The following is an 11,437-nucleotide window of genomic DNA, read 5'->3' as shown; positions in this document are numbered from 1 at the left end:
ATTTGTAATATATATCTTTTTTTTTTCTTTTTTTCTTTTTTTTTGCCTACCCAGATCTCTAACCATGATGCTACATCTTTCAGTTATTTCAGAACAACAATCATTAAGTTTATACTAAAGCTTTTGTTCCCTACTGTTGGGTTGATAAACATGTTTGCATGAGGAAATACAACAGACTACTGTGTTTAAGGTAGGAAAAAAAACTTTTACATGATATTCTAGTGCTGAATGATTTACATAGATTTTCAAAGGTGATTGTTTCACCTGTTGAAAACACACATTTAAAGTCCTAGAAAGAGTTTTACCTCTGCATCAGTGTTGGGTGTAACGCGTTACAAAGTAACGCGTTACTGTAATAATATTACTTTTTTCAGTAACTAGTAGTGTAAGGCATTACTCGTCTGAAAATGGTAATATTATTACAGTTTTCCCGAGCTAGTTACTTGCGTTACATTTGCCAGTAGCACCTTCATCACACACAAGGCACACAACACAGAGAACAGAAGGGAAGGGGTGGGGGCGTGAATGGAACAGTGATTGGTCTGGGTTTGGCACGAGGTATCATTTACCATCACCGAATGGTCGACACCCGGCAGCCGGCAGCAGAGCGGCACCCGCAAAGACAGATGGGGAAAAATGGAAGCGTCAACAACGGCAAGCTCTTTTTCAGAGGAAGGTTCCCAGTAGCGCTGCACAATTAATCGTATCGCAATGGCAATGTCAGCCTGTGCGATTATATGACGGCAAAATGTTGCGATTATATTAAATAAGTTTGGACTTGAGAACACCTTTTTTTTTTTTTTTTGGATTTGGATTTGAGATTACTGACACTGACCAGAGAGAGGTACTGTGCAAGAATTAGAGGCCCTGTTTCACCTGGTATTAACATGCGTTTTCTGATGCGTCGATCTGATCACAAGTGGACAATGCTAAGTACAGGTGTAAATAGGGGTGTAAAACGTTTTCAGCTTGTCCACTTTTGACCACATCCACTTTTCAAAATCCCGTTTGTGTCCCCCTCACTTTCAAATTCGTTTGTTAAATTAATGTCTCGTATTGTAGAAAGCACGCGCAGCGCCGCTGAGAATTCGCACGATCCTTAAAACGAAACCGAAAGTAAAACGCGCACACGCCTTCAAAAGCAATTTTAATACGCGCTTTTAGAGAGCGGTTCCACAGTGCGCGCAAATTAGGCTACATAACATATATATGTTGTTATTTGTATGTATCCTATAATAGGTTGTGTAGTTGTCTATAGCTCTGTATCAGGCTTAAAAAATTGGTCTCTATTTGCACTTTGAACATTGAGAGAGTAGCCTAGCCTACTTTGATTATGGCTGCACTATTGTTTGCACTTAATACAGCTATTCTTTTGTTTAGACTATTTTTATTTATACTGTTTTTGTTTATATTTGTAAAAAAGATCTTCAGTTAGGAGGTCAAACGTTCTAGAAGCTCATAATTCATGTACAGTTCTAATGTCTGAAGAGAATCACACATGAAGTCATACAGGAGAGACGCCTGTCAGTTGAGTTTGTAATGTATGTAAATGCAGGAATGTGGTCAGAAGTGGTCGAAAGTGGACAGAAGAGATGGATTAAAACGCCAGATGTAAACGACTGTGTCTCCATTGTCCACTTGTGATCCGATCGACCAAAAACATATCCAGTTGTTGGCGTAATAAAGACCCTAAAGAACACTCCTCCTTTGTATCTTCTCCCTCCATCTGATGCATCTCAGGCAATTATAGAGTAATTAAGAAAAAAAATGTAACTAGTAATATAACTAGTAATATAACTAGTTACTTTCTCCAGGGAGTAATAAAGTAAAGTAAGGCATTACTATTTTTGAGAGTAATATGTAATATGTAATATATTACTTTTTTGAGTAACTAGCCCCAACACTGCTCTGCATCATCACACAGCAGTCACGTTCACAGGAATACACAGGAAAGCACAGGAAACTGTGCTGGACTTCGTTTAAGACTGAATGAATGATGGACTGTCCTGCTGTAGGTGAGGTTTTTCTGTCATTCTATCAATATTGTCTAAATAAATATTCCATAAAATATAATTCAGATAATGTAACTTGTCTGTCTTGGGGGGGTGGGCAGGGAGGGACCTTTGTAGATTGAAAAACTAATGTATTCATGTTTATGTTTGTACCTACAGCACCTGGGATGTTTGTCTTTTCTTTAATGGTTTTCCTGTTCTTACCAGTACGAGTTCATATGGAATCAGTCAGTGTTATCTAATTAAAAAAGATGAGATAAGGAAACAAGTATTACAATAATTATGTAAACAAATGATTTTAGTGTGACTGTATGTTTATACTACTTTTCTGTTTTCAGCTGATCAGTTTTGTGTACATTTGCCTACACAAATAACAGCACTGAGCGGCTCTTGTGTGCAGATACCTTGTACATTTGATGCACCAGAGGACAAACTGAAAAACACAACAAATATTTTTGGCTTCTGGATAAAGAACTACCATGATTTTAACAATCCAAAGAGTTTGGTGGTTTTTAATGGAAGTACAAACATCATCACAGGATTCAGTCATATAGAAATACTTGGAAATCTTAGTCAGCGTGAATGTACCACTGTTTTCTATGATGTCATGTACAATCAAACAGACAATTACTACATTAGGGTGGAAATGAAGAATCCAAAAGAATGGAAATGGACATATCTATGCAGCCCCATCAACATTTCTGTCTCCAGTAAGTGAGGTCTTCACTGTGAAATATATTGTTCTTTTATGCTATGAAATTACTATAATTATGACTTATGATAGTCATTGACTATTTTATGGGTTCTTCAACAACGTGTAATCTTTGTTGCATCTCCCAACGAAATACATTTTCATACCTCTAATTGGTAAAATGCCTTAGGTTTTAAGATGATTCAATCACTAGTCTTTTATAGTAACTTAATTGGTAAAAGGATTGTGAATTTGTGATTTTCCCCTTGTTAGAGTGATTAAAATGCCTCATGCCAAAATACCTACTGTAGCAAAAAAGAATAGAAAAAACAGTGTTAAATTAGCAAAAGAGGAACTTACAATAATGTCTGCAGTGAAATGTAATGTTTTCAATAACTGATATTATATTTGTTCTAAAAGATGTGCAAAGTGGGCACAGACTGCTGGAATTACAATGAATATTAGTATGTGAAATGTATAGCTCTAAGATAATGCAAATTAAAATTATACAATTAAGTTATTGTTTTAAAATGCTATTATACAAAAGTTCAATAAAGTACAAGTTAATATTAACTTGCCTATAAAAGACAGTGTTTACTATTTATTTTGTCTATTTTTCAAATGGAACCACTTAAGAACCATTGCGTATTTCCAAGGAACTGTTTTTTTTTCCCCTGACTGAATCACCGTATGAATGAAACGTGTGAGTGAACAATTTAATGACTCAAAAAAAATAAAAAAAATAAACTAGTTTCATTTATGAATAAATCAGTTGAGTAAATTATTTAATTACTCACTTAAAAAGTAAATCACTTTTAGCCATCTGGTGTAATTATGTAACATGCAGAACAATAACATTTAATTTTGCAGTGTTTTATACAGTGTACTCTTTGCCCTGTAGATGTACCAGAGATTCCCATCCTTACACCTTCTCATTTGCAACCAGTGATGGAGAAAACTACAGTTAGTCTGAGCTGCTCTGCTGAAGCCCCCTGTCCCAAACAACCTCCTGCAATATCCTGGTCTAACATCCCAGAATCTGCAAACATTACAACATGGTTACAGGAGAAACCTAATATCACCCAGTCAGTGTTTTCACATGTGACCTTTAAAGCTTCACACATTGATCACAGGAAGAACATCTCCTGCACTGCTACATATCCAAGAAATACATCTAATGACTCAACTGTGGAGACCACTGTGATGCTACAAGTCCTGTGTAAGAGTCTTTTTGCTTTTGCATAAACATTATGTTCAGATGTCTAGGACATACATCACAGAGACGTCTATATGACATCTGCATTTATATCTGCAAGACATATTTTTTTGAATGTTTGTTCATCTGCAATGGGTCTCTAAGACCTTTTTCTATCAGATGTCAAATAGACGTTTAGAAGATGTCATGATTTGGAAAGTATGTAAAACTGACAGCTTAAAGATGTCTATCAGATGCACAGCAGATTCTTTCTAGATAAAACAATCTTTAACAGACATATAGCGTCTAGTTTACCTACAGATGTTTCTATTTTGCTTTAAAGTTTCTCCAAAAGAAACTCACATCACCATCGATCCGTCTGATTTGGTCTCTGTTGGAACTAATGTGACTTTGACCTGCAAAAGCAAAGCCAGTCCAAATCAAATGAACTACACCTGGTACAAACGTGGGCAGGAGAAAGAGCTGTTTTTTGGAGAAAAACTGACCTTTAATGTAAGTAGGAGAAGTGGAGGCTGTTACTTCTGCACAGCAAAGAACATACATGGTAATCAAACATCTGAAGAGATCCAGCTGATTGTGGCAGGTGAGTTTAATACATTTACTGAATAATACTATGTACAGATACTGAATGGCGCCCCCAACCCTAGGACCTACGCTTGTCATCTTATTTCATAAGAGGTGTGTTCTTAAACTTGACTTGGCTGCGCAGACCAGTGTGTATGACATTAAAGTACCGCAAGGGTGATTCGAAAGCATGCAGAGCCATCGCAAGGACTGTGACAAGTGTGTGACGGCACAGGGCCTCGCAGCTAAATAAAGTGACTGCTGACTTGATGTAAGCCAATAGTTTTAAATTAAGACATTCTACTCAGCAAATTTATGGAACTTTACATAGTGTTTAGTATATATAGTGTATAATGAGTAAAGAAAATGCTGTAATATTCAAACAACCATTTCTTAATTTACCCTTACAATGCAAACAACAGAGACAGTCAAAAATGTGTGCGGCCCTTCATTCATGTTTGAGTTAGATTTAGTTACAAGCTTTTTTAAAAATTATATATTTCATTAGTTAAATGTTTAAATGTATTAAATGTATTTAATCTGAAGTATGTATGTTGTAGCAACTTTACGTGGCCGGTCAATCTAATGTTAACCGAAAAATTTGCGCTATTCATGTGTCAGTGCAGAGTGTGGAAGCATGTAGCGCGTTTCCTGCATGACAGATGAATGTGCCGGTGCGGTCACTTGCTTTTAAAATACTCCTTAATTTTTTTATTTTTAATTTAATTTTTGCTCATACAGATAGGAGTAATACATTTTTCTAGTCCGTAATGCACCCTCCTTACTGTTTGTCCCTGACACATTAATAATCATTACTTTATGCTTTATGCTTAATGCGTGCACTTGAGCACTTATTAGTCTATGTTAGTTGAGGGCAGCCCTAGAAAATATGCTAGAAATCGTTGCCAGTTATTTTCCTAACCTTGGTTCTGGTAGGATAACACCAGTTCAGCAAACTGGAAAACTGATACTCATCTATGCAAATCACATGCAAATACTGACAAGCCTGTCAGAATCAAGACTGAATGCTGCAGTAATGATTAAACGGGTCATAGTATGCCCATTTTCCACAAGTTGATTTGATTCTTTAGGGTCTTAATGAAAAGTCTATAACATACTTTGGGTAAAATTTCTTAATGGTAATGTAAAAAATGCCCTTTTTACCTTGTCAAAATCAGCTCTGCAGAAATCAGCCAATTCTGTTGCATGTTCCTTTAAATGCTAATGAGCTCTGCTCACCCCGCCCCTCACTTTTGTGGAATGACGAGCCATGCTCTGTTTACTTTAGCTGCATTTAGCTGTGTTTAGCCGCTAAACTTGCAAACTAGCAAACAAGTTATTAGGAAAGGCAGTTGCAAAGATTCATAAAAAAACCCTTATACTCACTTCTCCTGTAAGTGAAGCTGGATCAGGAATGATTTGCATGAACATAGACGGATATATGTAGATCGGGAGGTGCATTCCCTTCACAAACAAACGTAATCCATTCATTATTACATCCAACAACTGAACACCTTAATCGCTTAGGAGCCATTCTTGTCTACGTCCCTGCTTCGGCATTGAAACAATGGTGATCGGACTGTCACAGCTCATTCAGGGTGGGTCTAAGGTAAGACGGCAGTGTCAATCAAACTATCGTGGGAGCAGCCTCTGCTGATGTGATGTCACACAGACAAGAAGCTGAGAATGGCTTGATTTGAAAAAGGGTAATTTTTTTTACAGATTAATTAAAAACCACTGGGTGGATTTTTGTCATTATAGGGTAGATCTGTACACACTCTGCCAACACACATTTATATTCACACAACATATAAAAGTGAACTTTGCATCCGATGACCGCTTTAAGCAGCAAGAACTGTGGTCTTCGCAATGTCTTATTCCCGCTCTCAGGGAACCAAGGTTACAATAGTAACTGAAGACATTCCTTTTCAAGTGTTCACTCTACATTGCGAAAGATCGCAGTGGGAGCGGTGTACAATCCTGCCATGAGAGCGGCGAAGATCAGCCCAAATCAAGGCAAAGACCACATGGGGTAAAATATCAGATATTCCCAACCAATGGTGAGGGCCCCTAGGAAAGCCCATGGCGGATAGACACGGCTAGACCAGTATGCATCTTTTGCTCAGGTATACTGAATTTGCAGTCTGAATATGGAAGTGTGCATCCTTAAGATCTATGGATGCAAACCAGTCCCTGGGACGAATCTGTGCCAGGATCTGCTTCAGAATCGTCATCTTGAATGCACACTTGTGAAGCACTTGGTTGATAGGGCTCAGGTCCAGTATTGGACAGAGTCCCCCATCTTTCTTGGGCACCACAAAAATAGTACCTGTAAAACCTGCTCTGCAGCTCGCTTGGAGGGACACGCCCTATTGCACCTTTTGCAAGCAGACTAAGAACCCTCAGAACGGACATTTTGAGGTAACTTTAGTGACAGAACCACGCAGTGAAGCGGGGTGGTCTGCGTCTGAAGTAGAGAGAATACCTGTAATGCATTTTGTGTAGCAGTCAATGTGAAATCCCTGGAATGGCCATCCATGTGTCTAGAAACTGACACAGCAGTCAAAACTCTTATGTTATACTTATAGATTAGCACCATGCCCCAGCGAGGCTAAACACACTGGTGGGGAAACAGCTCATGAAGGAAAAGTTGCCTATCGCTTGCCTGCAGATGCCGCCATGGGTGGTGGAGGGCTGCCAGCATCCTGGTGACTCTCTGAGGCCATAACAGGCACAGACCGCAGCTCTGCGCTGCTCTGAGGCAGGGCATGCCACACAGTATCTATAGTATGACGAGGAAACAGCTCTGTTAATGGGTCTCAAGTCCTGGATTTCAGAATCTTAGGCAGCACCTATGGCGCAAAACAATCTGAATATGGAAATATACATCCTTTAGATCTACGGATTCAAACCAGTCTCTCAGACAGATTTGTGGCAGGATCTGCTTCAGAGTCGTCATCCTGAATGGATGCTTGTAAAGTGCTCAGTTGATGGACCTCAGCTTCAGTATCAGACCTCAGTCCTCCATCTCTCTTGAGCACCACAAAATAATGGCTGTAAACCCTGATCTCCAGCTCGCTCAGAGAGACTCGATCTATTGTTTCTTTTGTGAGCAGACTGATCCTCTCAAAACATGGGCATTTTAAGGCAATGTCAGTGACGGAACTACACTGCTGAAATGGGGAAGTCCGTGTCTGAACTGGGGAGAATACCTGTACTTTATCATGTCCACTGGTCTAGGACTGACACAGCAGCCAAGTGAGGAGGTGGTAAACCTTGTCAGCAAGGTGGGCGGCTCAGAATAAATCTTTGCTGAGGTCTGCGCCAAACATGGCCTACGTGGGATTTTTGCACGTAACCGTGGGCCTCTGCCCCGACCACGTGGGAAAGTATGGCCCTGGGAGGAAGAGAGCATGCACGCCGACTGGGGTGCAAAACCATGAGTTTACCACCTGCTCATGGTCATAAGGGCCTCCTCCTTGATGCAGACAGGTGGAAGTTTCCTCTGTAGCATGCCTTCTTTGTTGAGGTTGAGCTCCCTGATGGGAGGATCCCTAGGATTCCTCTGCAAAAAGGACAGTTTTGAGAGGAGCCCACCAGTGGATTGTTGCCTGTAGCCCAAATATTTCTGAAGTACTTAAAGAAGAAGTCCACTTCCAAAACAAAGATTCACATATAATGTACTTACCCCCTTGTCAGCCAAGATGTTCATGTCTTTCTTTCATCAGTCGGGAAGAAATTATGTTTTTCGAGGAAAACATTTCTGCATTTTTCTCCATATAATGGACTGCTATGATGCCCCGATTTTGAACTTCCAAAAGGCCGTTTAAATGCGGCTTCAAACAATCCCAAATGTGGTTGTAAATGATCCCAGCCGAGGAAGAAGGGCAAAATTATCTAGCAAAACGATCGGTTATTTTCATTAAAAAAATACAATTTAAATACTTTTTAATCTCAAACGCTCGTCTTCCTTTCTCTCCTTGAACTCTGTGTATTCTGACTCAAGACAGTTAGGGTATGTCAAAACTCAGACCGTATTTTTTCCGGTCATTTCAAAATCATCCTACATCGCTGCAGAAGTACCGACCCAGTCTTTGCAAAGTGAACATGCAAAGAAGATCAAACACCCTTAACAAAAAAGGTAAAACAGCGATATAGGACGATTTCGAAGTTAAGTGAGAACATGAGATGGGAGTTTTTCGACATACCCTAACTGTCATGAACCGGAAAAAAAAACAGTCCAGGCAGAGTAAGACAAGACGAGCCTTTGGCATTAAAAAGTATATAAATTGTATTATTTTTTTTTAAATATCCGATTGTTACGCTAGATAAGACCCTTCTTTCTCGGCTCAGATCGTTTACAACCGCATTTGGGATCGTTTAAACTGTATTTTGGAAGTTCAAAATCGGGGCACCACATCAGTCCATTATATGGAGAAAAATGCTGAAATGTTTTCCTCAAAAAACATAATTTCTTTACGACTGAAGAAAGAAAGACATGAACATCTTGGATGACAAGGAGGTGAGTAAATTATTTGTACATTTTTCCTTTAAATATCCTTTAAATAGCTTGTCTAGGTGTGTTTGATTAGGGTTGGAGCTAAACTCTGCCGGACATCGACACTCCAGGACCAATGTTGCCTATCCCTGCAGAACTTTTATGCAGAAATTTAATTTAGTAGTATTATATGCAGTGTAGTCCTACTCTTTGCACTATAGATGTACCAGAGCCTCCCATTCTTACACCAACTGATCTGCAAGAAGTGATGGAGGAAAGTACAGTCAACCTGAGCTGCTCTGCTGAAGCTCCCTGCTCCGAACAACCTCCTACAATATCCTGGTCTAACATCCCTGAATCTGCAAACATTACAACACAGTTACAGGAAAAACCTGATAAAACCCAGTCAGTGTTTTCCCATGTGATCTTTAAAGCTTCATACATGGATCACAGAAAGAACATCTCCTGCACTGCTACATATCCAAGAAATATATCTAATGACTCATCTGTGGAGACCACCATGACGCTACGAGTCCTGTGTAAGAGTCTTTTTGCTCTTTCATAAGCATTGTATGCAGATGTGCAATATTATAATGTCTAGTTTACTTACAGATGTTTCTATTTTGCTTTAAAGTTTCTCCAAAAGACACTCATATCACCATTGATCCATCCAATTCAGTCTCTGTTGGCACTAATGTGACTTTGACCTGCAAAAGCAAAGCCAGTCCAAATGAAATGAACTACATTTGGTACAAACGTGGACAGGAGAAAATGATGGATTTCGGAAAACAACTGACCTTCAATGTAAATAGTGGAAGTGGAGGCTGGTACTGTTGCACAGCAACTAACATACATGGTAATCAGACATCAGAAGAGATCCATCTGATTGTGGCAGGTGAGTTTAATACAGACATATGCTATTAGTATGTAGCCTACAGATACTAAAAATTATCTACTGATCATCATGGTCCAGTTTTATGACTGAGCTTTTTTACACAGTACAGCCTAATGAACCAACTAATTTTGCTTAATGTTTTCAATCTAGAATCACTGATCATCAGAGAGCCATTGATCATTGGTTTTGTAATAGGAATTTCAGCATTTCTGTTGATCATTCTTCTGGTAATACGTTTTCTAAGGTAAGTATAGTTAAATAGTATTTTTGAAGCTCCATTATTCTAATCATTGTAAATGCATGGAGCGAGGAGGCTATAATTTAACTATAATTTATTAATAATTTAAATATAATTTAACTTAACATATGTCAAATCTGGTGTTCACAATATGGTGGTCCGGTTTGTATTATATGGTTTTCTGCATTTTTTATTAATACAGACTGCAAAAAATAAAGGCATCCATTATTAGCGAAACTGACATTTCAGATCAGGTATGTTTCTAATAGGAAGTGCCATAATAATCAGATATCAATACTCTCTCATGCATATCACTGGAATTGTTTATGTACAGAAACCAAAAAAAAAAACCAAAGACAACAGATCCACAGAAACGGTCATGTATTATTTTCTTTCAGGGTCAGGAAAAACAGGTCAACTCCATTTACGTTAATAGTGCTTTTCTGATGGATGAAGAGCTGGAGATGCCAAAGGATGACAATGATATTATCCACTATGGGCAGATTGACTTCTCCACTGCCCAAATCAAAAACACCACAGAGAAGATCTCAGGGCAAGAGACGATATATGCCGAGGTCTGTGCTTCAGGGAAGGATTAGTTTACATCAGAATAAACAGATTATGAGGAAATGTATAAATGTAGTATGATTCAGCTTTTGTCATATGTGAATTGTCATCCAATATGAAAAAAAAAAATTAACGAATTAAAAAAAAATATGTTATGGTAGATGTCATAGAACTGATTTATTAGGTACATTTTTTACCCATCTTTTTGAGGGCATTTTTTTCTGCAGAGTGATTCCAGAGTCTGCCAGTTGGGTGTTTAATTGCCATATCTGAAGTATTCTGTAATTGTCTTATTCTGTAAACTGTTACATCTTTGTCCTAGTGAATTCAACCATATGATTATGATCCTAAACCTATATTTTCTAGTAACTAGTACCTTCTTGTGTGATGTAGTTAAAAAAATACATAAATAAATATCTAGACATTTTGTAGACATTTTGTAAAGGGGTGACAACAAATGTATTTTAATTCTGACACACAGTAAATTAAAAAAAAATATATATATATTTATTATTATTATTATTATTATTATTATGTTTTACCAGTGTTGATTAGCAATGTTATATGTTAATGCTGGATAGATTAAAAGTATAACAAAATTATTGCCATTGTTTGGAGAGATTTTTCTGTGTTGCAGGTGTGTTGAATTCCAATGATGCATATAAATGTAAGACCAGAGATATTTGTTAGTTAAAACACTTGGTCACACAAACAATATTTCATATGAATCAGACTTACTAGTTTTGATTGTAAAAG

At 38.1% G+C, this 11,437-nt stretch overlaps 1 protein-coding gene across 3 annotated transcripts; it reads left to right on the top strand.

The window, feature by feature from the left end:
• Positions 1-55: 55 nt before the first annotated feature.
• Positions 56-11,154, top strand: LOC127160338 (B-cell receptor CD22-like). 3 transcript variants are annotated; one of them, XM_051102985.1, is made up of 10 exons: positions 56-190; positions 1,940-2,015; positions 2,172-2,722; positions 3,605-3,922; positions 4,242-4,502; positions 9,203-9,520; positions 9,616-9,876; positions 10,027-10,120; positions 10,317-10,368; positions 10,513-11,154. In XM_051102985.1, the coding sequence occupies exons 3-10, from the start codon at positions 2,620-2,622 to the stop codon at positions 10,711-10,713; spliced, it is 1,608 nt and encodes a 535-aa protein (XP_050958942.1). In that variant the 5' UTR covers positions 56-190; positions 1,940-2,015; positions 2,172-2,619; the 3' UTR covers positions 10,714-11,154. The 3 variants fall into 3 exon arrangements, with proteins under 3 accessions (XP_050958942.1, XP_050958940.1, XP_050958941.1); XM_051102983.1 differs by having other exon boundaries at positions 1,925-2,015; XM_051102984.1 differs by lacking the exon at positions 56-190 and having other exon boundaries at positions 1,908-2,015.
• Positions 11,155-11,437: the final 283 nt, after the last annotated feature.

This window comes from Labeo rohita, unplaced genomic scaffold (assembly GCF_022985175.1).
Source record: "Labeo rohita strain BAU-BD-2019 unplaced genomic scaffold, IGBB_LRoh.1.0 scaffold_328, whole genome shotgun sequence".
Taxonomy (NCBI): Eukaryota; Metazoa; Chordata; class Actinopteri; order Cypriniformes; family Cyprinidae; genus Labeo; species Labeo rohita.
Note: the sequence above shows the minus strand (reverse complement) of the source record. Positions and strands in the feature narration are given on the sequence as shown.